This window comes from Brassica napus, chromosome A3 (assembly GCF_020379485.1).
Source record: "Brassica napus cultivar Da-Ae chromosome A3, Da-Ae, whole genome shotgun sequence".
Classification (NCBI taxonomy): Eukaryota; Viridiplantae; Streptophyta; class Magnoliopsida; order Brassicales; family Brassicaceae; genus Brassica; species Brassica napus.
Genome location: NC_063436.1, coordinates 1573086 through 1599012, shown reverse-complemented (window position 1 = coordinate 1599012; position 25927 = coordinate 1573086). Strand labels below are relative to the sequence as shown.

Here is a 25927-nt window from a genome sequence, read left to right as displayed (position 1 = left end):
TCAGCATTCTTTTAAGAACAATTTTTTTTCTTCCTCAAACCGTAAACAGAGTTTACAGTACACACAGTGCCACGGCCATGGCTTCTGCTATGGACTTATCTCCTTCAACGTTCTTCTTATGTCGAACTTCTTCCTCATCTCTACGTCGTCTCTCCTCCATCTCAGTCTCTAGTTTCCGCCGTCACCCTAACCGGAGGTTACAGATATTTTGCCAAGCCACAGCCGGAACTCAGCCTCAGAGCGTCCTCTCTGACTCTGGCTCAAAACTGGCCGCCCGTTCTGGCCAGGACCGTCTTCTGAAGGTCAGGTTCCGTTTATTTTGGATAAATTTGGATTCATCGCAATTGTTTTGGAAACTGCAGGTTCCGATTTCGAACATCAGGAACTTTAGTATCATAGCTCATAACATGGACATGATCATGGGAAGTCTACATTGGCGGATAAGTTGCTTCAGGTAAACGGTGATATTGTAGTTTCCTCTTGACCCTACGCTATTTAATATTGTCCTTCCCTGGAAATTTCATCCTTGTGTATGTCTTTGTTGATGTTTAGAGACTTACTACCATTTAAATTAATGTGTCTGCAGACTATGTGCTCAAACCCATCTCTCCTTCCACAACCCGGGCAGAGGAAATCAGTTGAAGAACCATATGTTAAGGTTACGTTTTCTGCTGCATAAATGGTATTGTCACATGATACGTTTCTTAGAATTACATATCCTTACTGCAAAATGTTGTTATTATACAGATTGAGTTGCTTACGCCGAAAGACTATATTGGTGCGCTTATGGAACTCGCTCAAGATAGGAGAGGGGAGTTCAAGGAAATGAAATATATAGCTGAGAACAGAGCTTCTCTCCTCTATGAGTTACCCCTTGCAGAGGTGAGATTTTACCTGTGCACAGTTCAGATAGTGCCAGTCAAAGTTTATATGTGTCTCTCTGGTTTATGTAAACCGATCTTCTCGATATTGGCTATGTTGCAGATGGTGGGAGATTTCTTTGATCAATTAAAGTCCAGGACCAATGGATATGCTAGCATGGAATACTCAGTTATTGGGTTAGTTCCACCAATTTTATTGCTCAGAGTCATCCCTTAGTGAGTGAGGCATGTCTTTGGTTTTAGGTGATTATCTTAGAAAAGCTTGTCATCTTCATTTCTTATATTACGTGTGCAGGTACAGGGAAAGCGATCTGATAAAACTAGATATTCTCATTAATACTGAATTGGTGGAACCTTTGTCAACCATTGTACACAGAGACAAGGTGATTTATTAAAGCCTTTCATTATGAATTTTGTGAGCCTAGTCGTTAAGTGTATAGCTTTGTGATAAACTATTTGCTTGAAGCTCTTATTATTGAGATTAGTACATCACCCAGTATTTAGCATTGAGTTATATACGAGTCTTGTCCTCACAGTACTGTGGAATCATTTTGAACCATGCTTCCAGGCATATCCAGTTGGGAGAGCTTTGACTCGAAAACTCAAAGAGCTTATTCCGCGACAAATGTTTCAAGTGCGTATCCAGGTATTACATAAGCTTTTATAAATCATGTAATTTCGCTGCTGAATAACTCATAGTTTTCTACGAATGCTTGGAGATTTTTAATCTACCACTGAGGGACTGAGGCACATTTCAGAAGGATTGGATCTTAGATCTTCCTCATAAACTTAATTTTTGATCAAATGGTTCTGGTCTGCTTTGATTATCTGGCAATGGCCTTGGAATATACAAACTGCGGAAGCTGTTTTGACATAAACATATACTTGCAGGCTTGTATAGGATCGAAAGTGATAGCTAGTGAAGCGGTCCAAATAAGAAAGATCTGAGGCCCAGTACATCCATTTAATGGGCTTAATTGGAAAAGAAATAACGTATGGCTCCAAAACAGCAAACCACCTGTACAAACACATATATAAAGCGGAGAGTTATTAAGAAGTCTTCGTCATTTATTCCCATAAGGAACGACGACTGACCCAACCCAAACAGCTGAGAGCGAGCGAGCGAGAGAGAGACTAGAGAGAGATCTGAGCAACTGTTTTCGTTCTTCGCGAGACACCTCCCTCTCTCTCTCTCTCTCCGTCGACGACGCGTCTTCCGAGCTCCATACATTCTCTGTAAGATTCAACTCCTCCCTCTTTCTCGATGTTAATTCTGGCGGGAAAATCGATCCTCTTGTTTGCGATTTTGCTTTCTTCATTGTTTGCTTTAAATTGGGTTTCGAATTCTTTTTAGGACTCTTTGTCTGTGTGTGATATGATTGTGATTGTGTTCTTCCTTGCTGCATTTGATTTGCTTTTCTTTTTTTCTATCATTCGATTCGAGTTCTCGGTAGTTTTCTGGATGATTCTCCGAAACGGACGCATGATAGTGCTTTCTTTCTTGATCTTGTATAATGGGTTTAATTCGAGCTGGTACCACTCGGTGAATGGGTTCAGATCGTTTCTCAATTCGATTGGGATTGCGATGGTTCTATGGTTTATTGCCGTTTCGATTTCTGCATTGGTTATCTCTGAAGTCTGAACTGTCTTTTCTCCTTGGGGATTTCTTTTTCTCTGTGGTCTCTCTCAAATCAGACCTTGTAATTAGAGTCAGCTCTGGAGATTAGTCTCTCTTCTCCAGGGATTGCATTTTTTTTTTGGTAATGTGACGCAAACGCTCTAAAAGTTTTAGCATATGTGACTGACCTCTCTTGCTTTTGCTTGGATGACCTGTTGCGTCCATGTGTGACTACGTTTCCCTGATGGTTGTGGATTGTTTTTTGTACACTGCAGGAGGATGCCTCTACAAAAAAAGAAGCCGCATAAACTACTGGATCCCCCAAACGGCTTGGAGCCACGAGAACTTGTTTTTCAAGTTCGTCTCACAAAGGAGATTTTCCGAGATTATCAGTATCCTTCTTCTATAGCTGTTTAGGTTTCTGATTTAGAAAAAAAAAAGGATACGAATTTTTAAAACTTATGTTTTTAATATTTTTCATTCCCTTGCAAGTTGCAATGCTGTTTCATTCTGGAACATCCTTCATTCATGTTTGTTCATGTTTACCAGTGCACATGGTGCGTCAGAACCATTTGTTTGCTTAACATAAAATAGATTGTACTTGAAGAGGATTAATCTGTATCGCCAGCGAGTTTGGACATGTAAATCTACCGGTAAAACTAGCTTGACCTACGAGGAGGCCTTAGAGTCAGAAAAATTGACAAGCAAGAAGGTTCAAACTCTGCCGGGAGAGCTAGTGGCACCTGCTTTACGTATCATCCAGTTCAGTAAGTTCTTGACCCTTTCCTAGATTATGGTTCATCTTCTGATATAATTGTCTGAGAGTATTTACGTATCATCCAGTTCAGTAAGTTCTTGTCTTGTTTTGGCACTATTTCTGATATTTTCGTATAGGTACACTCTCATTGAAAGATCTTGCTGACACAATAGCGACCAAGCTGCAAAGTTGTTTCTTTACTGGTGCGGAGTTGTATGCGAACAGGGATGGCGAATTGCATCCGTGCAGAATCTTGGAGATGGTAACAGATGAGGATGGTGAACCTCAGTATAAGGTCGGCTTCCTTGACAAAGATGAGGAAATAAATGAGAGCGCAGTGCTGTCTGGGGAGGATCTTTCATGGAAGAAATTTCCATTTAGTAGAAATTTTCTCAAGTCTTTCATTCGGGAGTCCACATGCCGCAGTATACCTTGGGTAGTTAATGAATATCTGGCTAAAGCACATGGAATCTCTAGAAAGATTCCCAAGGAACTTCAGGACAAGTATGTCTTTCAGAATGGAGAACTGGTTCAGCAAAGGAAGCAGGTAGATGTGAAGTATAACACCATATAGTAATTTTGTAGCGTTGACTAATAATTAGTCTATATACTAATATGGTTTCGTTTCATCGTTCAACTATAGGACGATAAAACCGGAAGGGAAAACGGAAAAAGAAAGAGAGCAGAAAACGATAGTCATGTTGCAGAGGAGACACATAGAGGTAGCTTTGCATTGATGCTCTGCAATTCATCATGTAACTTTCCTGTATACATTCTAATACTGGTTTGTCGTTGTTGGTTATTTTCTTTCCAGATGTTAATGAGTCTGAGAAAGAGTCTATCAATTATCCAATTGAAGATTTACTGTTGCCACCTGATCATGATGATGCTGACATCACTCAGCGTCCTCGGCTTTCACGGGATTTTAATGTTTCTATGGATTGTGCTGGGGATCTTCTTATGGTCTGGGACTTTTGTTCCTCGTTTGGTCGGCAGCTGCATCTATGGCGATTTTCTCTCGAGGACTTTGAAAATGCTCTTTGCCACAAGGAGAGTATTTCGGTTCTGATTATGGAAGTGCATGCCTGTCTTTTCCGATTCCTCATCAATGAAGACGGTGATAAGTTCAAAGCTTTAAAGAGAAGGAGTCGCAAGTCAAAGGTCAGATCTTCATCTAATCCTTGCTTTAACAAGTGGCCAGCCTTGTGATTGTTTGAAGTTTCTTTTTGTGATTGATGCCTGCTTGTTGCTTCATTTCAAATGATTTCAGATAACATTGATCACATGGACAGAGTATCTATGTGACTTCTTGGAATCAGTTGACACTCCTGATTTGTGCGTTGACACCGGAACAATCAAACGGGGACATTATGGTCTATTGGACCCCAGTGTAAAATTGAAAATCCTAAGGGAATTAGTGAACCATGTAGCTGAAACAATTGCGTTCAAGGGGGAAATAGACAAGCTTGTTGAACAACGGCATACCCTTGGAGCTGCTAGAAGGGAAGAAGCATTGGCGGAAGCCCGAATGAAAAGAGAGGAGAAAGAACGCTCCAAAACTGGCGAGGAATCTGATGGAGTTTTAGATAACAGCAGGTTAGAGAACAAGAAAAATAGCCCACAAATAACGGAAAGCAGCGAAGACAGCAGAAAGAAAGAGAGCTTTGCGTGGGAAATCAAGATGGAAAATGGGTCTGTTTCTTCGAAAAGAAATGAAATATCAGAGAAAAGGTTTGGCTTATCCTATTTTTACGCATATGCAGAACTCTTGTTTTTATCAAACCACTTGGGAGCTCATCATTTTTCTTATGGCTGTGATAGGCTTATGGGGAATGTCTGTCTGAGAAAGCACAAACGGCAGAAGACGGATACAAAAATCACATCAAAGGAGGATGAAGAAGAGGTGAAAGAAATTTCGGGGAAGAAGCAGGGTGGAAAATCTTCAAGTGAAGATGAGAAGAGGAGGGGACCTGAACAGAGGGTTGAGTCCTTCCCATTGTAATTATTTTTGATGTGTGCTTTGACAAATCAAGTCTGAAATTTTTTGTGTTTACATGCAGAGGCAATATTATGAAGGAGAGATGGAGAAAATAGTCATACGTACAAACCCATTGGGTAAAGATCGGAACTACAACAGGTACTGGTGGTTCCGAAGCAATGGGAGGATATTTGTTGAGGATTCTGATTGCAAAGAATGGGGCTACTATACCTCCAAGGAAGAGGTATCATCATCAAGCCACATGGGTTCATTTCTTCGTTTGATCATTAATTTAATTGCATAGGTCTTGTTCAAATTTGCGTTTGTTTTGTTTCTTGAGATCCAGCTCGATGCATTGATGGGATCACTAAACCGTAAAGGAGAGAGGGAACTGTCATTACATATGCAGCTTGAGAAATTCTATGACAGAATATGGTCAGTTTAGAGAAGCTTCCCGCTTCTATTTTGCATTATTAATATGATAACTTGTTCAGTGCTCACTTTGATGCAGTCTCATTGTATTTGTGTGATGGCTTTAAAACCTGGTTGGTGTGGTGACCTGTAATTTGCAGCTCTACACTACAAAAGAGGACGAAGGACATTGCTGAGAAGATAGAAATGGAAGAAACAGTGGTAAGGAGATCTACCCGTGTAAGAGCTCTACTCCATGAAAATCCAGCTAGTGCCTTCTTGAGATATGTTAACAAGTGGAAAGAGGAGTAAACATTAGTAGAATTCGATTCTAATACTAGAATAGCTTAATAGTTGCAGCCATTAGACGGAATAGTTCCGGATTAAACATTTTGTAGGCCCTTGTGCAAATTTTTGAAATGGATCCCCGAACCATAAAATTTCAGTTTATTCCAGCAAAAATAGTGCCATCTGTTAAACAAGCAAATTAGCAAATTGGAACAGATAGATCGTTTTTATTTAACATCATAACATTTTGAGTCAAATTGGACCAGAGATCGAAGGACAAGAGATCGAGAACAAATGGACCAGTGAGAATGCCCACCGAGGTTCTTAAGATCACTACCCGTAAACTTGAATTATATGATTTGATGAGCATTCTTATCAATAATTTTTCTAGTGAACATGTAATAAGTCTAAAAAAAGACAAAAGCGCAATGGTTAGTCAGATAACAGCAATTAATTAAGTGATTCAAAAGAAAATTGAACTCTTTTTTTGGTAACATCAAAATAGTATTGAACATCCAACTTAAGTATAAAATTAACACTTTAAATAAAACATGTGGATGCAAATACATTAGCCGCGTCTGAGCACAATGGAGACATTATTGTTGTTAGAAAGCGTTGGAAGCATCCGAAGCAACTCTTCAAACCATGTTGCATCATCACTGCAAGAAAGATATTCGAACACTACAACTAGAGTCTCTAGTGTCTTTACGTTTTTCAGCAACCATTCTATGAACGAAGCCACGAGTTTCAAGTACCACGTTGCATCCTTAAAACGTAAATTACTCGAGGTAGGAAACCCATCACATTTTGGTCTCCAACATTGATCCAGATTCATGCCTTGTGAATCCAAATACTCGTCCAGATCCCTATCCTGTAGAGCATATAAAAAGTGTTACTCTAAAGTCCAAATCATATTAACACGTGAGATTTTTTTCAACAACATATCAAATCCTATATACAAATTAGCCCATCAAAAAAGTGAAAGACATACTCCCTCTATTGACATTTTTACTGTCATTTTATAATTTCAAATACAATTTATACTATTTTTAAACTTAATATTAGTTACAAAATATAATGCATTGATTTTATAAATAATTTTCTTTATCTAAAACACTATTAATTAAAAAAATAAAAAAATCCATTTCAATTTGTGTGAAAAATGACATTATGCATAAAATGGAAAGAGTATTAGCCTGCATGGTAAAAAAAATATTTCCGGTAAAAAAGATACCTCTATGGACTTCGGTTCCGTTGCGTATACTATAAGCTTCTTTAGTGTAGGTGAACTTTGTAGTAACCTGGTTATGCCAGGAGTAACAGATCTTGCAATCTTGGTATGAAGGGTCAAAGTTTGGACCTTGAGCATTGGGAAAGAAACACCACGTAGTTCGGCGACAGATATAATCTATAAGCATAAACAGGTAATGAAACACAAACTTGCATGGTCTCAAGAAAATGCAAGAATAGTATATACCTGAAGAAAGGTTGTTTCAAGAGTAAGCAGCTCAACATTTCGAAGTTGTGCTAGCATCTTTAACAACATGTTCTCAAGTCGAAGAAAGTCAGCCTTCACATCATCAGAATAATAATGGTATCGGTATGGGTCTCCCTGTATGCGAATGTCAAGTTTGGCTTTGGTCAAAGAGGAGACATCAACTAAAGTACATGTTTCATGAGTGTTTAACAAATCCAAATAACGGAGGTGCGGAGCTACAATCTCTATTGAACCTGGAGTCGGCCAGCAGTACAGCCTGCGATTGATTTTCAATATTGTCAGAGTAGGTGACTTACTCAAGTCAAGACTGTGAACTCCACCACAGTAACCAAGAGTCAAGGTTTCAAGAACCGGACAGCCAGAGAGAACATCATCAAGAGATTGAAAACAATGACCCAACGTCAATGACCTCAGAGATTTCCAAGAAACCGTGCATCCGGGGATCCCCGTAATAAAATCGACGTGAAGGTTCTGTAAGGAGGAACTATTAAAGAACGAGTTAAGGAAACGATAAGTCGCGTGATTAACACGACAACCGAAGGACAGAAACAGCTGCTCCACGTTACGGGACACAGCGAACTCGATCCAGTTATTAATCTGGGGCTCAAGTTTAGGGACCCAGACGATCACACAAAGATGGAAACTCGTGATTTTCGGAGCCTTGTAGGAGATTAGGGTTTGGTTTATATCGCGAGCAGTTGCCATTGGGTGATAGCCACGAAAGTCGAGACGAGGTGTCTCGCACCATACATGCCTCCATCGTTTGGACAAGGTGGAAGATCTGATGGCGAGACCAATGGGAATAAAAGAGAGAATATGGTGGAGGATCACGTCTGGCATTGAGCTTATGCAATCAACTCCTTCGGTAATACTACGATCCATCATTGATGATTGATGCTTGTTTGTTTTTGCGTTGGTTAGGGATTCTCTACAAAAAAAAAAAGCTGCATTGTTGGGGTTCTCCTATTTTATGTATATCCTATCGAATGATATTATTAAATCATAAATTATCAAAATATATCAATTTTCTGAACTTGAAATGCTAGCTCGATTTATTTATTACATTAATCTCTAGTTTTTGTTACCCACATTATTTTAAAACTAAAATGGAATTAATCAATTTTTTTGTCACTGAATATTTCATTATAAAAACTAAGAAGAAGAAATGAGTTCAAAATGGCCTAAATCATGATGTCCGTAACAAAGGAAAATGAGCTTAAAAAGCCTTTTTGTTAAATCATCGGCAACTAATCTAGAAATATAATAGAAAAAATTGCTGTAAAACCAGAGGGGACCGATCGGGTATCTTTTACAATTCGATGATTTCTTTTGACCGGAGATTACCAGAAATTATTCTGATGAGCGTTAAACTGTCGGAGAGAACCTTGAGTGTGGAGAACTCCAAAGTTAGCGCCATATAAAGTGACGACCGACTCGCGATAGCCTTTTCAAAAAAAAGTGAGCTGATGAAGCTTTCTAAAAACCAAAGTTTTAAGACCACCATTATCCATGGTTGCTTAAGGGGTGGTTAGCAATTTTAATTAAAAAAAAGAAAAGAGAAGAAGAAGAAGAAGAAGCAGTTGCGCTTCTGATGCTTCTTTAAGCGTCATTGTTTTATTCTGTTTGCGGGTTCCACCAACACGTGTCGGCTCGCAATTGGTCTTTTTTTAGTTTTTTTCTTTAAGTCGGAAAAAAAAACTGAAAAAAAAGAAAAAAATTAAACACCCCTAATGAGTTGTTAGGGTTAATGATGCTCTAACTGACTTAATTTGACACTGAAGAACATGAACGGTGGTTAAGTAATATAATGACTACTAAGCATGACATGACAAGAACCTAATGCATAAAGTACATGAAAGATGCATAGAGAGGTGATGAGTTTTGATCTCTTGTGTTATAATCACTGAGTCTGAGAGCATTCTCCGAAGATCCGACAGCATTTTTTGAGTTATGTTCAAAGCCACTAGAGAGTTGAAGAAACGAGAACGTATTCAGACATGAAATCGAAAAGTGAAATAACATGTACGAAGTAGTTTAGAGCAACAAATCATTTTCTTTCTTCTTGAGGTTTGTCAGGCTCTTGACAAGAAGAATGTGCCTCTTTGACATGCTTCTCGTATTCATCTTCTTCTTCGTCTTCTTCCACTTCAGCTTCAACGTCCTCTTCATCTTCTTCCTCAGCTCCTGATCCCAAGCTTTTGCTAACACTAGAAGATGACGCTGGGTTCCTTGCTTCTCCAACTATCTTCATTATGTCCTCTATGCTTTGAAGAGAATAGCTCGTGTTGTCTCTCTTGTAATACACCGCTTGTGCCGACTCCACCAGCTCCTTTGGCAAATTCTTCAAGTACCACGGATGATTCTTGATCTCCTTAAGCGTGATTCTCTGTCAATCATATTAATGACAATCAGAACTGTAACAACATCTTCCTGGCTACAAGATATAGTTTGAAAATGGTTTAGGTACCTTGGCGGGGTTAGTGACGAATATGCGAGAGAGGAGGTGTTTGCATTCCTGAGATATGTGAACGTAGTCTGGGATCTTGTATTGTATAGCCATTATACGCTGAAGAAAACCATTTCAAATGTTGCATTATTGAGACAGTGGAGCAATAGGAAGAGTTAAGTTTGAAAAAAAATGCAGTAGATTGTTGGATAAGGATGGAGCTACTTGGATTGTTTTCCTGAAATTCTTTGGATCGTTAGGGTCCTCAAATGGGTAAGCTCCAACCAGCATCACATAAAGGGTTACTCCACACGACCACACATCAGCGTGCTACAAAAAAACACACAGCCATATGAGTGCAATAGCCAGTCTTTGTGAACCTACTATAGTCTTTGAGCAGTCTTTTGATTTTCTTATCTCATATTTTTTTTCCTTCAGTGGGATTATCAGCTTACTTTGACAACCAATCATGTGTTAATGACAAAGACATGAGTAGTAGTGGTACCTTGCCATCATATTCTCTCCGGGAAAGAACTTCAGGTGCTATGTAAGCAGGAGTTCCAACAGTCGATTTAGGCCGAGAGTGTAGTATAGATGACTACACAACAAAAAAAAAAAACAAAACAGATTGAGGATAAGATTGAAATCAGGACAAGATTACAAGAATTAAGAGATGAGTGAGAATAGACAATGATAATCTGTTACAGATTGAGGACTGAGATCACTGGGGAAATAAGAGAATGAGTAGACACCTTAGAGTAACCAAAGTCACAGATTTTCAAAAGCGGAGCAGGGCTCCCATCAAGCAGTGTGTTCTCAAGCTTCAGATCTCTGTGGCATATTTGCTTCACAAAATAAAAAGAGAGGAGATGTCAGTACATATTATGCAACAGAGGTGGTACAGATTCTAAATGAGTCTATTACATACCAAAGAGTGGCAGTAGTCGACGCCGCAAATAAGCTGTTGAAAGAAGTACCTAGCCTGAAAAGATAAAAAGATCATAAACAAAACTTACAAACACAGATCAAAAGATGACAGATGGATCAAAGTCCAAGAGTTTATAAAGAGAGAAAAGCACCTCAGCTTCACTGAATCTACCGGCAGTGCAGATTCGATCAAAGAGCTCTCCTCCAGAAGCATACTCCATCACAATGGCAAGATGAGTAGGTGTCAGCATCACCTGAAACCAAAATCAAACTAAGATCCTAAAACACCTCTTAAGCTAACAGAAAAAAATCCAAAAAGTTTTAAACTTGCCTCCTTGAAGCGAATGATATTAGGATGCTTAAGTGATCTGTGATTGATAATCTCTCTAGCCACATTCTCATCTATCTGCAGTCCATAAACAAACATACAAAACAACCAAAAAGCCAAATCATCATCATCATACAGTATGATAATTTGTCATCAAAACCCCAAAGTTCTCACCTTTAACTACAAATCTTATTCAAAAGATCATACTTTATATAATACCCTCTGAGCTAAAAGCAAAACCCCTAAGAATCAAAAACCCAATAGTTACTTAAGAAACAGAGAGGAGGAAAGGACCAACCTTTCGGCCTCTCTCGATGTATTTCATGGCAACCAGCTCTTTGGTCTCCTTGTGCTTTAGAAGACGAGCCACACCGAAGTTTCCAGTCCCCAGATCCTTCACAACCTCATACTTGTCCATCTTCCCAAATCAACCGTATCTGATCAGAGTAAGTATCTAACTATCTATCAATCCACTTATATTATACGAGCAGGTCAGGACCACGATCACGGGATCATAGAATCTGAGAAAGCGAAGCGAATTTAGAATCGACAAGAAGTAATGATATCCACATGTGTTGTTTGTGCATCGATGGAGGCGTAGACAAAGGAGACGGTAGGTGGGATTGGACCACGTGGTGGAAGCTTAAGCTCAGCTCTCGATGACCAGCTTTGAAGTTGAGTGCAATGCTAATGATAGTCATTAATGAGACAGATTAGCTGCGGTATGCTTTAATGATATTTAACTAAGCTAGTTCTATTATATGCTATGTTTATTTTATTCCTTAAAGGCATAAAGTAAAATCATTTGAATCATTGAATGTAACTGATCTAGAGTTAAATCTTCTGCAGATATGTATATCGAAATAAACATAAATTTAAATCTGTTTCCTCCCCTAAAATAATAAATATTTTAGAGAAATTTTGATTGAATTTTTTTTTTACATTTTAAATAAACTTTAGTAATTAATAATAATAAACTATAAAGTTCAAAAATATTTATATTTGTTAAATATTAATTGGTTGAAAATTATAAAAACAAAATAATATATTTATAATAATATTATTTTTATACATAAATCTAAAATAAATATACTCCTTCCATTCCGTTCCAAACTAATGAATATTTTAGAAATTTTATGCATATCAAAAAAAAATTACTAATTTTAATTATACATACATTATTTTTTGTACTTGGTTATTTTCAATAATTTTTATCTTATAAAACTTTTTTAAAACACAGTTAATGTTGTAAAGGTTAACAGTTTATTACCATTATTATATTGAAAAAAATGGATCATTCATAAATCCGAGATACACTAAAATGTAAATATATATCATAAATCAAAAATAAAAATAAATTAATTCAGAAAGACTCTATCTTGCAGCTGTAACAGATCTAGTAGTATCATCTTCTTCTCATTCAATTCAGAGTGTAAAAACCTCAACTTTGCCCAAAGCTCAGATTCATTCATTCATTCCTTCAGCATGAGTAAAGCTTCGGTGATACTCTACATCACCGTAGGGATCCTCGTCCTCTTCCTCGTCTCTTACTCCCCTAAGAAGAACTCCGACCACGATCACCACCACCACGGCGGCGGTCACGGCCAACACCACCGCCTCAAACTCCGCTCTTCCTTCAACTTCAAACCCACTCGCCACGATCCGATCCCCTTCGACCCCCTCGTCGCCGACATGGAGCGCCGCCGCGAGGACAAGGAGTGGGAGAGGCAGCACATTGACCATTCTCACCCCGAGCTAGCGACTCATGATGCTGCGCCTGGTCACGAGTCGCAGCCGGAGTGGGAGGACTTTATGGATGCTGAGGATTACTTGAATGATGAGGAGAAGTTCAATGTCACCGATAGGTTCTTTAAATTCCACATCTTTAATTTTTTTTAAAAATGCAAACTTTAATTTGAAAAATGCTTCTTTAATGTCCTTTGTGATCTTTTCTCAGACTATGGGGATTAGTTTAGTACTTACTAGTTAGCAGTTTGATTTTTTATTAAAATTTGAAAACTTTAATTCATTTGTGATCTTCTCAGGCTATGGGGATTAGCTTAGTACTTACTAGTTGCAGTTTGATTTTTAAAAATTGATACTTTAATTTAATTTGTGATCTTCTCAGGCTATAGTACTTACTAGTTAGCAGTTTGATTTTAAAAATGGAAACTTTAATTTAATTTGTGATCTTCTCAGGCTATAGCACTTACTAGTTAGCAGTTTGATTTTAAAAATTGATACTTTAATTTCATTTGTGATCTTCTCTAAGGCTATGGGACTTACTAGTTGAAGTTTGATTTGGTGCTTTGCAGGTTGATATCTTTGTTTCCGAAGCTTGATGTTTCTCCAACGGATGGGTTTGTGACTGAGAGTGAATTGACTGAGTGGAATATGCAGTCTTCTGCTAAGGAGGTTATGCATAGGACTCAGAGAGATATGGATGTTCATGATAGAAACAAGGATGGTTTTATTTCTTTCTCTGAGTACGAGCCTCCCTCTTGGGTCCGCAACTCTGGTGAGTGGCAGTTTCCTGTTTCTTCTCGGTTACTAGAATCTGTGCTGCTACTTGCCATGATCATGCAGGAGAACATATGTATAAGACTTGCTAGATTTTGGTAGTGAGTTAATTCGGATGAATGACATCTTCCTTAGTTTTGTAACCTCGGATTGATTGCAATTGACTTAGGCCAATAGAGTAAAGAATCTCACTTTATCACTTAGGAGGACTGCTAACTACTTGGGTATAAACATTGTAGTTTGTAACGGCGTTGGCCAATGAAGTAAAGAATTTTACTTTTGTCATTAGGAGAACTGCTAACGACTTAGATGTATATTTATCAGGTAATGATTCATTTGGCTATAACATGGGTTGGTGGAAGGAGGAGCATTTTAATGCATCAGATGCAAATGGTGATGGTTTACTGAATTTAACAGAGTTCAACGAGTAAGCGTTTTCGTCTAGTTTAGATTAGAACCAACCTTTGTTTTTAAATGCTTCTCATAATGCTCTTGCTGGTTGATTCTTTCCCTATAGCTTTCTTCATCCTGCTGATACCAAGAACCATAAGCTGCTGCTATGGTTGTGCAAGGAGGAAGTAAGGTACTGTAGTGTAGCCATATGTTATTTTCCCTCCCTTGGCATAGCTTTTAGAGAACACTTCTTTTAGCTTTCTTTCTCCTTCCCTTTCACAGAGAGAGAGATTCAGATAAAGATGGTAAGATCGGTTTTGAAGAGTTTTACCACGGCCTCTTTGACACCGTGAGGAACTACGAAGAAGATAATCACAACGCTACGCATCCTTATCATGACTTGCCTGAAGGCCCTGCGAAGCAGCTGTTTTCTCAGCTTGACAAAGACGGTGACGGGTACGTTAATTTGAGAAAGAGTACTACACATCATGATGCTGTTAAGACCATGTGTCCCTTAACATAGCTTCCTCCCACCTTCTCTGCAGGTACTTATCAGACGTTGAATTGCTTCCAATCATTAGTAAAATCCATCCTACTGAGCATTATTACGCAAAACAACAAGCTGATTATATTATATCACAGGTGCATCATCACTTTCTCAAAACAAAATGGCCTTAAGTTAGCTGTTGAATTGCTTAATGTTATTTCTTTCTCTCTGATCTTATCAGGCGGATTCAGACAAAGATGGACGTCTGACTTTAGCAGAGATGATTGAGCATCCATACGTCTTCTACAGTGCCATTTTCAACGAGGATGACTCTGATGATGACTATGGCTTCCATGATGAGTTTCGTTAGTTTCATGATGAGTAAGCATCTGCCACATCCCTTGTAACATTATTCACTCTGTCTAAATATGTTAAATTCAGACACTAATAGATCCATTGCATGTTACAGAAAACAGTGGAAGCAATAACATCAGGCGCAATACGTTATAACAACCAAACCCCCTTTCAAGAACAGGTGATCTCAGTTACATCAGGCTTCATGTTTAGTCTTCTCTCTCCCACGGCGGCTGATTAACTGATGATTTAGAAGTTAGATTAGTATTTATGATTCTAAACATCTAAAAGAAACATACTTCTCTTTACATTTTGTTTCCAATCTTTTATGCGTTCATTATACATTGCTTTCTCCATCTTTGTATGTTATTATATTACTAAAACCTCAAAGCTTAATCTTTTATAAGCAAAGCTTATTAAGAGAAACAGTGTTATACATCAAAAGTAGGTAGTGATCCATACAAAAGGGAGAGAGATGTCTTAACAGTACATCTTTATTTCAAGCAACGAAGCTTAACTCTCAGTTATGATTACCAACAATCATAAGGAGCCAAGAGCAATTCTTTTATTTCTTTACTTAACCACACAGATCTTAATAACCGAGGCAACTCCAATACGGTGCAGCGCCACAACAGCATCACCATGGTTGCACAGTCCTCTCTTCACAGCTGACTTCAAAGCGGATTCAATGATAACCTCTGTGGACTCACTATCCGTCGCCTTTGCAGATCCTTCAGCCAACATAGGGATTAAGCCTCTGTATATCAAACTGTGCCTTGCAGGCGACTCGTCACTACAAGTCCAGTCAAAGGAATCCGTAGTCATAACTGGTACAACCACCGAAAGAATCGGAACAGAGGGTCTGTACTTAGCTACAAGCTTAGCTGTTGACCCTCCGCGAGTCAAGACAATGATGAGCTTCGCATGCGCTTTGTTCGCAGCCCTTACAGCTGACGATGCAAGACTCTCCAACGGGCTCATTGGAACCGGAGTCGCTCTGATCCTCTCTTTGAAGATCGTGTTGTAGTCAAGCGAGCTTTCTGCTTCAATGCAGATCTTGGCCATGACTTTCACAGCTATCTCCGGATAAGCTCCTGCTGCGCTCTCTCCGCTGAGCATCACGCAGTCTGTGCCGTCGAGGACGGCGTTGGCAACGTCCGTGGCTTCAGCACGCGTTGGCCTCGGTGACTTGATCATTGACTCAAGCATCTGAGTGGCTGTAACCACTGGTTTGCCTGCGAGGTTGCACTTGTAGATCATCAGCTTCTGAGCTAAGAAGATCTTCTCTATGGGAATCTCCATCCCTAGATCACCACGAGCGACCATGAATGCATCTGTTTCCCGCAGTATCTCATCAAAGTTCACTACTCCTTCCTGGTTCTCAACCTTCAAATATAAAACATCAAAACCATAAGTTACATCTATGCCTCAATATAAAATTAGGCATGAACCGAAAAGTTTGGTTTTCGGTTGGTTCACTTCGGTTCAATTCGACTACTAAAAATTCGGTTTAGTAATCGGTTAGTTTGGTTTTCTAAAAAACTTACCAACTAGTAACCGAACTAACCAAAAATTTGAACTGAAATAACCGAACAACTGATTTAAAAAAAAAATTATTCAATTTAAACCTAAAATTTAACCGAAACCCAAAAACTCTTAATTTTAAAACCGAGAACCAAAACCGAATTTCTTTTTGGTTCACTTCGGCTAAATTTTGACCGACCCTAACTAACCGAAGAAACCGAACCGGCAGGGTTACATAAAATGCAATGCCATAAGTGAAAAAAAAATTGAAGTACCTTTGACATCAGCATAATGCTTTTAGCATGAGAACCAAGAACCCTCCTGACATTGACAAGATCTGAGCCTTTACGGACAAAAGAAAGCGCAATCATATCGATGCTGTTAGGAACACCCCAACCCATAATATCTTCAATATCCTTGTCTGTCAGAGTGGGGAGATCAACAACGACACCGGGGAGATTCACGTTCTTTCTCTCGCCAAGCATCGCCGTGTTTTCGCACCTGCACCTAACAGTTCCAGACTCTGGATCACATGATAAGACAGCTAGACTTATGCTTCCATCTGCACAGAGAATGGTGTTTCCGGGCTTCACATCTAAGGGAAGCTTCTTATAGCTCATGGAGATCGTCGACTCGTCTCCTAAAGTTTCATAGTCAGTGGTGATAGTGATCTCTTGGCCTTCCTTGAGTTGTATAGGGTTCCCATCTTTCAAGAAACCAGTACGAATCTCAGGTCCCTGGAGATTCAAACAAGAGGCATCAAATGCTGATTTGACTCTAAAGATAGGTAGATTGTTTATATACCTTTGTGTCAAGCATGACGGCGGCGAGAATGCCTGTGTTCTGCATAGCGGTGCGGAGGTTGTCGAGTGTGCCCTGGTGATACTCATGGCTTCCATGAGAGAAGTTGAAGCGAGCAACGTTCATACCGGCTCTGAGAAGCTTCTCGATCATAGGAACAGTGCGAGAAGCTGGTCCTAGAGTGCAAACGATCTTGGTTTTTGGGATCCTCCCATCGTTAGGTAGCTCCTTCAATATCCCTTCAATGTCTATGTTCGACATTTTTCAACAGAACCCACTAAACACAGTCAGCTATTTCTTCTTTCTTCCCCCTGCAATGGATAACACTCAGACCTATCAACAAAAGAATACAAATCCATTTTCCTCTATTTCTAGACTTTGTAGACCAAAGGAGAAGGTAAGTATCTGTACACAGAAGTCGAACAAAAGTTCAACAGATTCTCACCAAACCAAACAGAGAATTAAAGGAAGTCAACACTTCAAAAAGAACCGGAGTAACTGAGCTTTGGATCCAGGACATAGAACATAAGGTAGATTGGAGATGAAATCGGAGAGAGAGAGAGGTTTTACCTTATTAGCTCCGATTCTGGATGTGTTGTCGTGTCGGAACAAGAACAACCTCTTGTTTTTCGGGTTGGACTTGTGTGATGACTCTGTTTTTGAGTATTAAATAACATTTTTATTAAATTAGCTTTTGGTAGCGACAGCCACGTGAACACGAATTTTAAATTTATATAAAAAGAATATTCTTTTTATATCCAATTTGTTTTTTAGTGATATTGTTTTCCGGAGGTTGTCAAATGAGTAACAGTAACAAAAGATGTTCTTTTGTTGGCAAAACAAAGATATGAAATCATGAAACATAGTTAAACTAAACTACTTCCGTTGATAGCCTCCATGGATTCACACACACAGGCTTCTTGAAGCTGATGTCCACATGAAGACAGTTGATGAAAAGGGCTTCAAATGCGTTTTGGCGGAATGTACTGAACTCGCTCTTCTTGGCATAGTGACTGTACAAGCGAAAAATAAAAGAAAATGAAAACACTCGTTATGAAACATGGATCCAGGAGTTTGAAAACCAGAACTAAGGATTGCTTATTATATAGCCGATCAAGTACATTTACCTGCATGTCCTCTGAGAGTGTCTCTGAGACAGCAAGAGCGTAGCAACCAGGAGCAAATTTACCTGCAAACAAGAATATCACAACGTGTTAGAACTAACTTCCGTCTCAAATAAGGCTCCGAGTCTACAACAACATCAAGCCTACTATTCGGACGAAGAAAACTAGAATTATCAATGCAGTCATCAATTGCTTTAACATACCAATTCTTAACCATCTCGCCGCCCAACTTCTGCGTGGATCCATCATAGAGATTGTACTGCAAAAACAAAAACAATCATAACAGATGTATTAGGCAGATGTACTACTACCACCACCTCTCTCTTTCTCACTGTTAACTTATTTTTTTTAATTTGACATGAAACAAGTTAAAAAGCAGCAAACTTTAGGTCACTTCCACATTTAAATCACAATTTGCAACGCACTATTCTTCTTATCAATAAGCATCAACTATATGAACAATGCCCAGTAAATTCAAATTTGGAGGATTCGAAATTAGATCATACCCGTTGAAATTAGGGGTGGTAACATCGACGATACGCTCAGGATCCTCCTCTATCTTGAAGAATGGACAATTCTCGCACCCAGAATCCCTAAACTGTTGTAGAAACCATATTAACAACGAAATATATCGCAAGAGAAATAAACACAGCGAGAGAGAGAGAGCCCCAAGATACCTGATCGTAGGTCTTGACGAGACGGCAACGAAGACAAGCCCTGAGCTCGTGGCCGAAACTCGTCGGAATCTGCGCAGCCACCTCTCCCATTCTCATTCGAGCAAGACGGAACGATGGTTTTTTCACTTCCGTTTTAAAAACTTAAATACTCATCACTGTTTCTCCGAAGTGGGCCTGAACATAGTGGGCTCGGCCCATAGCATGGTGTAAAATATTAGGCTTTATTGAGTCCCTAGGAGCTGGGAGAATGAATCAAGAAACTGGTTGTTCATATGATTGATATGGTATTTACACGAAGGAACCCATCATAGCAGAAGTCTGTTTGTGATGCTTTTAGCCTTTTAGGTATTTACTTGGGGTTTTGTATTATATTCAATTATTCCCCAAACAAAAGAAAAACTAAAAGGTTTGAGATCTTTTGAAATTAAATCAAAAAGACAAAACGCATATCTGTACAAAGCACAGAGACTATACAAAAACTTTAAAAGTTGTCAGGTGGAGCCTGGAGCGAGGTTCCCCATCTTCCTTCTGATTCCGATGGTTCAACCACACAGACATGCCCATTACTGAGCCCTACTGCAAACTGGTCAATCTCCGTTGGATGAGCTGCGATCACTAGCGGATGTACATTTGAGCTGCAAAGACCACACACATTTCATCAATACATACGTCAGAAGCTCATAATATTTGATACTTGGAGATTAAAAACAAGAATAACAGTTACCTTGGGTTCGAAGGCAAATAGGCTGTTGGATTAATCCGACATCTCAGTCTGAGATTTGACGCAGTGAGGACATTGACAGTACCGTCTTCAAAGCTCACGAAGATTGACTTGCTATCACCTGAATATGTACCTGATGTGATTCTTCGACCAGTCGCTTCGCGTAGAAACCACTGTTTCATTAACAATAATAAAAAAAAATTAAACCGGCGAGTTTGCTTGCTGCAGTAATACACAACACAATAAAATCTGCTATTATTAATTACCGTGTTCAAGCAATCAAGTTTTTGAGCATCGTAAATGGCTATTTGCGTTTCATTGACAACCAACAGATGAATCTCATTTTGATGGAACTGCACGCGAGTATCTGAGACAGCCGGCATTGATCTTCCTTTTGGAGCATTCAAATACATACTACTTCGCTTCTCCCATCCAGCCATGCTCCAAACGCACACCTACAGACCCCAAAAATATGTAAAAGCAAGTTACTAATGTTGAGTAACCAAACTCCCAACAACAATATTCTTACCTGTGAATCAGCACCCGAAGAAACTAGAATGTTCAGAGCCAGTGAGAAAGCAAGCCCTGTTATTCTTTTCGTATGACCATTCAATAATATGGCTTTCCCCTAGCAAGAGCGTCATTGTATATTCAGGACTTTTACCACAGAAACTAACCATCATAACTTCATTCCAGGCAATACCTCGTCAGTTTGAAGATTGTAGATTCGGATAGATGAATCCTTGAAGCCAATGCCAATGATATTATAGTCTGAAGGAAGAAACGCAAGGAATGTTGCTGCAGGCGGTGGAGACATGTACGTCGCTGCAGTCTATAGGTTAGATAATACATCATATTAGAGCATTAAACTTTTTCACATCTTTAATGAAATTTTACAAGGAAGATACAGTTAGTCACCTCGAAGGTCGCCATCTTGAACAAAGAGATTTCCCTCCCTGAAGCTGACACAAGGTAGGAGTCATTCTTTGAGAGGGCAAGACAAGGAATAGCCTCTTCCGGGTTTGTATCACTTGTCTTATTGATCATAATAATCCCACTGTTAGGTCTCCATAATACTGGATGTGCATTAGTCGTTGCCTATAAGCAAATAATAATGTCTATAAGCAAGAAACAACAAATATGCAACTCAATGTACATGGAAACTACTAAAACAAGGAGCCAAGGATACCTTTCCATCCAAATTAGGATCGCTCTTCTGCCATTTCCACAACTTGTGCTCTGCATTAGATGCCAAGGCTAATACTCCAGAGCCAGAATTTGTGTATATTAATCTGGAAACCTGAAACTCCCACCAGAGTAAGCACTGATCATCCGCAGGATCACTACAAGATATATCTAAGTCAAGTAACAAGATTATACCTCTTCACTTGTAAATGTTAACTTTAGAGATAAACATCTAGCTTGTAGATAGAACCATGTTTTAACTATAATAGTACCTTCGTGTCTGTCACTTTGTCGGGGAGAATCAAGGAATAGCACTGAGATGGCTCTGTAATCTCTGTAACTTTCCAGGTTGTAGATCCTTCATTTGAAACATTAGAGGTTCTGGGCTTCCCAAGAGGCAGAGTTCGCACTTCATTTTTCTGAATAACAAAAACTGTTTAATCATACACCATATATTTGGCGTACTACACGGATACACATCCAAATTCAGACTTAATTCACCTTCATAGCTGCAAAAGAGGTAGATTGATCTGCCATAGTTATTCCTGCATTTGCACTTGAAGAACCAAAACCACCACCTCCACCTCCAGGAACCTGCACACCAGAATGTGTTCACAAATTGCGCACAATGCCCACAGAGATAGTATCCAAGAAAATATACCTTAGTGACAAGCGTGCGATTTTCTGCTGTTTTCAGAAACTTTAATCCATCATCAGTAGCGAGAATTCTAACACCATGGTTACTGGTTGAGACAGCTAAAAGTGTTCCTTCCTTATTAAATCTAACACAAGGAGAAGCCTGCAGGTTTCCACAAGTAATTAGCTGCTAGTAAGAAAGTAGTACAAATAGATAGAGGCCACGATCATTAGGTCATTTTACCGGTAATCCACCATCTGCATGAATAGTTTTCAAAAGATTTGTGTTGTTCATGTCCCAAATTTTGATAGTCGACTCATCGCCAGCAGCTAAGAATCTATTCTTGGTTGTGTCAAATTGTACAATCCCTACAGCACGTTGTCCAAGGCCTTGATATGTTCTTTTTATGGAGCCTTTACCGTCCTTCCACTCGACTAAGAATGACTCTCCTTCTTTGTTTGTACCACAGGAAAACAACCTGTTACATGATTATTGTTTTTTTACATCGAAGGAAAAGATAACAGCCAATGCTTTGCTCAAAAATTTTGAGAAAGTTGGATGAACCTTGCTCTATCACTGCTGAATGCCATTCTGGTCGAAGAATGGCCAGGTGCGTCATAGGTAACACTCGCACCCACATCATCATAAGACCAACCTTTTATTTTTCCATCAGTTGCTGTTGACAAGATAACCTGTACGATCTAGAATGCATTAGAGAAAACTTCTAGTATAGGGGATGCTAGTCTAAATAGTAAAATGTATACACACTACATTCATTCAGTCAGTCAACAATTGTAATCCAAGGGTACTCGGTGTCATGACAGACAAATGAATCATGGCAGCCGTATGAGACTGATTGTACATTCCAACAACAACAAAAGAAACAACTCTTATTACCTGAATAATTTTCTTCTGGTCGGGACAAACAGAGAGCACAGGAGCTTCATGGCCCTCAAAAGTAAACCGTCTAGCCCCAGTAAAAGCATCCCAAACCTTTGGATTATTTTAGTTCATGTAAGTCATGCCCAACCATTAACGTGACAAGATAACATAGATGGTCTGAAACACAAACCTTAATGAGTCTGTCATCGCCACAAGTAACAACAGATAGTTGTTCGTTAGGATATGAAAAGGCAAGATGGTTAACACTTCCTGTATGAGCTTCAATCTGGAATCAGAGGAAAGAGTAAAACCAAATTGTAAAGCTATGCTGAACATAGGGGAGGCTAGTATGATATTAATGAAAGAAGTAACTGGTAAAATGAACCTCCAGATGATTGCGTATGTCATTGCCCCCATCAAAGGAATATATATGCACGATGTTTTTTGAGTATGCCACGCCTGAAATATTAAAAAAACGTTAGGACTGTATCGATTCTGGGAATAAGCTTAACAATTTAATCACAAAGTTTATCCACTGCTCTTAGAGATAACAAATTGCTGGAGAACAGTTGGCATATACCAATTAGAGATCCGTCAGGACTCCATGCCACATGATTTACCGACGCCCTCTCATCATCGTTAAAAGATGCCTGTCCACGAATTAAAAGAGTTAAAAGCAGTTCTTCTTGGAAAGTAAGAAAATATCCAAAAAGTGAAAGGTAAACCTGCAATTCGTCTGAACAAGCATAAAGCTTCCAGACTTCAAATCCCTTCTCCGAAATCATTTGACGAGCAACCACGTCCCACAGGAAAACATCACCACCAATTGTACCAACTGACAACGTATATCTCAGTACCCTTAATCGATAAAAATAAAAACCAAAAAGCAAGAAATGACATTAAATCTGCACGTTTAAGAGTATGGTTTTATAGGACATACCCAGTAGTAAAATTTGCTGAAATGGATGGAAGTCCATGCTCGTGACAGGTGAACCCTGAGCAAGAGTTGTAACAACTACCTTGGGAAACTCATCAAGTGATATTGTATTACGTCCATGGGGCTGGCCAGAATATGGAACTGGCGAAATATTACCCACCTGAAAAAAAAATCATTACAAATCACCCAAGAACATTCCCACTAAGAAAAGAATGCTTGGAATGGAAACGATATCTCTTAAGCTCTTCTGCCACATTTTTACAACTAGAAAACCTAAAATTGAAAATCCCAGTTCTCTCTAAAGATAATATCAACTCTCGGATACATAACAGAGATTAGTTATACATAAGTACCTCCTGTGAGGTTCCAGACGGCCTTGACCTCTTCAAAGGATTGTTAGAATCAGCAGTTTGATATCCCATATGACCAAAAGGAGTCTGAGGGCCCATTAAAATAGCAGCTAACACAATGTTTCAAGTTAAACAAAATTATTCAAAAGAAACGGATTTCAAAACAGATCTTTCAGATAAATAAAGTAAACTGGTAAGATAATATAGCATTGGCAGATGTAGTTATGATAAAGCATATCTTTCAGAAACGTAAAACAAAGCATTCAGAATAAATACACAACCTGGGTTGTTTGGGGAACCCCAGCCTATAGGACCTGAAGATGCATAAGTATCTGTCCATTCTGAAAGAGCAGGTGAGATTCTTGCACTTGGAACAGGCTTAAATATCTGTCCAGAAAACAAACTTGAGCATAAAACAAACGTATTTCCATAGAGTAGTAAAGAGAACATAATCACTCGGCACTTACAGCAATCGGTTGGTCGCAAGTATGGTCCACAAACAGAGTGTCGATGTCAGGATTTGGCATAGGATTCTTACATAGATGATGCTGCCACTTTAAACTATGAGAAAATCGAGTTAATCCCGTTTTAATCATTTGAGAAAATGTGTTTTTTTTACTGAATTAAATAACAGAACAAGTTTCAAGCACCTTTGCCCGATTAGAGTACGCAGCCTTGAAGTCCCCAAAACAGGAAACTGAAGTTTGTCGCGGAGAAGTGGATTAGCCACTATCAGTTTTTCTAATCCACGGAACAAATTACCCCTTTCCGACGTTGTATCCCCGTACGTGGAGATTTTCGGATTGGCTCTGAAAGTTGATGTAACAATATGAATAGATAATCTATATAAGCTGAAAAAATGTTGTAAGGGTCAACATTGTGAGAACCTAAAGTCATCCATTGTCAAAAGCAGGGACATTTCCTTGAAGAGATCTTTATTATAAGTTTCTAATTCAAACACCTTCAGATCCTTTCGTAATATGTCCAAGGCTTTAGCATGATCACGCCTGCAGATAAAATAGAAAAAGTAGTGAGACTCATACACCACTAAGATTAGCTAAAACTACTCAAAAATATGAAGCTTTACTTACTTATCTAATGCTTCGAGATACTTATGCTTTCGGATTTCAAAGAAGATCATCATGGACTGTTGGTTATCCCCAATCTTGGTGAACCCAAAGAGATACTTCTCCATTTCGTCCCACTTGCCTTGAGCCACAAGTTCTTCAAAGTAACGCATGTTGAAGTAACAACCTGACTCCGATTCCAATCTGTTTAACACTAATCATAATTAATCAGGGTTCTCAATTCCCAATTCGAAAAAGATTGGACGGGAAAGGAAACCTGTGAACAAGTTCCTTGTGTTTCTTTTCATCGAGAAATTGAAGAATCAAGAACATAAGATCCTTCTCGAGAGTAGCCATTGCTGCAGAGCAGCTCTGCGAACGAGATCAACACACATACATTAAACGATCATGCGCTAACTAACAAGATACTCCAGCAAAAATGAATAGAGCGAAGAGAACGAAGAAGAACGTAGTGGGAGAAGTACCTGCGGAGATTTAGATGACTAAAGGTTTCGCCGATCGAAGAATCTGGGAACGCGAGCAAGAGCGGGAGCGAGTAGTAGAGAGAGTTCGTTTTATTTTCCTCTTCGGTTGCTGTTGTGGGTGACGATCTGATATTTATAGAGAGTGGAAAATTAAATTAACTGCCAACGCGCGCGGAATCGTTGGAAACAGAATTATAAGCAGGATACGATAAGTTAGGTTGCTTATAGTGGTAGAGTGACATTATAAGATAGCTCGCTTATCAATGAGGAATTAAAAATAGTATCTAATCAGTAAGTATAGACTTTATGAACAGTGCCCAGTAAATTCAAAATTAAGGATGGTAAATTAGGTCATACCCGTTGAAGTTAAGGGTGGTAACATCGACGATGAGCTCAGGAACCTCTTCTATCTTGAAGAAATGACGATTCTCGCAGCCAGAATCCATAATCTGTTGTAGAAACCAGATTACAACGAAAGAAACACGCAAACCAAAGCGAGAAAGATACCTGATCGTAGGTTTTGACGAGGCGGCATCGAAGACGAGCCCTGAGCTCGTGGCCGAAACTCGCCGGAATCTGCGAAGCCACTTCTCCCATTGATTGTGATTGGAGCAAAGACGGAACGATGGACTCTTTTTCTTCACCTTCCGT

General features: G+C 39.1%; 7 protein-coding genes across 15 annotated transcripts; 2 read left to right on the top strand and 5 right to left on the bottom strand.

Annotated features, from left to right (window-relative positions):
* The first annotated feature begins 46 nt into the window (after positions 1–46).
* On the top strand, positions 47–6095 carry LOC106430707 (DDT domain-containing protein DDB_G0282237-like). 6 transcript variants are annotated; one of them, XM_048769151.1, is made up of 18 exons: positions 53–302; positions 363–454; positions 587–658; positions 748–882; positions 985–1058; positions 1177–1264; positions 1450–1527; positions 1773–2117; positions 2775–2891; positions 3094–3266; positions 3394–3803; positions 3900–3978; positions 4071–4417; positions 4527–4987; positions 5078–5237; positions 5317–5478; positions 5575–5669; positions 5807–6095. In XM_048769151.1, exons 9-18 carry the CDS (start codon positions 2779–2781, stop codon positions 5955–5957), a joined length of 2151 nt encoding a protein of 716 aa, XP_048625108.1. In that variant the 5' UTR covers positions 53–302; positions 363–454; positions 587–658; positions 748–882; positions 985–1058; positions 1177–1264; positions 1450–1527; positions 1773–2117; positions 2775–2778; the 3' UTR covers positions 5958–6095. The 6 variants fall into 6 exon arrangements, with proteins under 6 accessions (XP_048625111.1, XP_048625118.1, XP_048625116.1 ...); XM_048769153.1 differs by having other exon boundaries at positions 587–682; XM_048769154.1 differs by having other exon boundaries at positions 47–454; positions 5581–5669.
* Positions 6096–6297: 202 nt separating this feature from the next.
* On the bottom strand, positions 6298–9053 carry LOC111210491 (putative F-box/LRR-repeat protein At3g28410). The gene has a single exon (XM_048769177.1). It carries the CDS (start codon positions 8314–8316, stop codon positions 7384–7386), a length of 933 nt encoding a protein of 310 aa, XP_048625134.1. The 5' UTR covers positions 8317–9053; the 3' UTR covers positions 6298–7383.
* Positions 9054–9306: 253 nt separating this feature from the next.
* Positions 9307–11837, bottom strand: LOC125593116 (serine/threonine-protein kinase SRK2G). Its single transcript, XM_048769175.1, has 9 exons — positions 11431–11837; positions 11136–11210; positions 10957–11058; positions 10806–10859; positions 10630–10722; positions 10383–10475; positions 10103–10207; positions 9899–9997; positions 9307–9817 (listed from the first exon to the last, which is right to left on the bottom strand). The coding sequence occupies exons 1-9, from the start codon at positions 11548–11550 to the stop codon at positions 9479–9481; spliced, it is 1080 nt and encodes a 359-aa protein (XP_048625132.1). The 5' UTR covers positions 11551–11837; the 3' UTR covers positions 9307–9478.
* Positions 11644–15297, top strand: LOC111210488 (calumenin-A-like). Of its 2 annotated transcripts, XM_048769173.1 has the most exons (9): positions 11644–11854; positions 12518–12997; positions 13448–13650; positions 13977–14079; positions 14170–14235; positions 14328–14501; positions 14591–14687; positions 14774–14913; positions 15002–15297. In XM_048769173.1, exons 2-8 carry the CDS (start codon positions 12618–12620, stop codon positions 14900–14902), a joined length of 1152 nt encoding a protein of 383 aa, XP_048625130.1. In that variant the 5' UTR covers positions 11644–11854; positions 12518–12617; the 3' UTR covers positions 14903–14913; positions 15002–15297. The 2 variants fall into 2 exon arrangements, with proteins under 2 accessions (XP_048625130.1, XP_048625126.1); XM_048769169.1 differs by lacking the exon at positions 11644–11854 and having other exon boundaries at positions 12396–12997.
* LOC111197915 (pyruvate kinase, cytosolic isozyme-like) lies at positions 15265–17908 on the bottom strand. 3 transcript variants are annotated; one of them, XM_048769165.1, is made up of 5 exons: positions 17782–17869; positions 17659–17709; positions 17215–17523; positions 16686–17147; positions 15265–16272 (listed from the first exon to the last, which is right to left on the bottom strand). In XM_048769165.1, exons 3-5 carry the CDS (start codon positions 17470–17472, stop codon positions 15460–15462), a joined length of 1533 nt encoding a protein of 510 aa, XP_048625122.1. In that variant the 5' UTR covers positions 17473–17523; positions 17659–17709; positions 17782–17869; the 3' UTR covers positions 15265–15459. The 3 variants fall into 3 exon arrangements, with proteins under 3 accessions (XP_048625122.1, XP_022566622.2, XP_048625120.1); XM_022710901.2 differs by lacking the exon at positions 17659–17709 and having other exon boundaries at positions 17215–17521; positions 17782–17908; XM_048769163.1 differs by lacking the exon at positions 17782–17869 and having other exon boundaries at positions 17215–17522; positions 17657–17704.
* Positions 17909–17925: 17 nt separating this feature from the next.
* Positions 17926–19156, bottom strand: LOC106384955 (transcription elongation factor SPT4 homolog 1). Its single transcript, XM_048769185.1, has 5 exons — positions 19013–19156; positions 18842–18933; positions 18539–18594; positions 18339–18400; positions 17926–18224 (listed from the first exon to the last, which is right to left on the bottom strand). The coding sequence occupies exons 1-5, from the start codon at positions 19106–19108 to the stop codon at positions 18174–18176; spliced, it is 357 nt and encodes a 118-aa protein (XP_048625142.1). The 5' UTR covers positions 19109–19156; the 3' UTR covers positions 17926–18173.
* A 256-nt stretch (positions 19157–19412) lies between these two features.
* LOC111210478 (topless-related protein 4) lies at positions 19413–25926 on the bottom strand. Its single transcript, XM_022710884.2, has 28 exons — positions 25784–25926; positions 25634–25725; positions 25277–25402; positions 25069–25163; positions 24816–24995; positions 24612–24731; positions 24375–24533; positions 24192–24285; positions 24006–24111; positions 23728–23834; positions 23378–23534; positions 23163–23272; positions 23018–23087; positions 22823–22896; positions 22628–22723; positions 22453–22548; positions 22120–22247; positions 21799–22033; positions 21580–21717; positions 21420–21512; positions 21191–21337; positions 20923–21033; positions 20652–20831; positions 20437–20565; positions 20263–20361; positions 20000–20188; positions 19737–19906; positions 19413–19647 (listed from the first exon to the last, which is right to left on the bottom strand). Exons 4-28 carry the CDS (start codon positions 25146–25148, stop codon positions 19494–19496), a joined length of 3222 nt encoding a protein of 1073 aa, XP_022566605.2. The 5' UTR covers positions 25149–25163; positions 25277–25402; positions 25634–25725; positions 25784–25926; the 3' UTR covers positions 19413–19493.
* Position 25927: the final 1 nt, after the last annotated feature.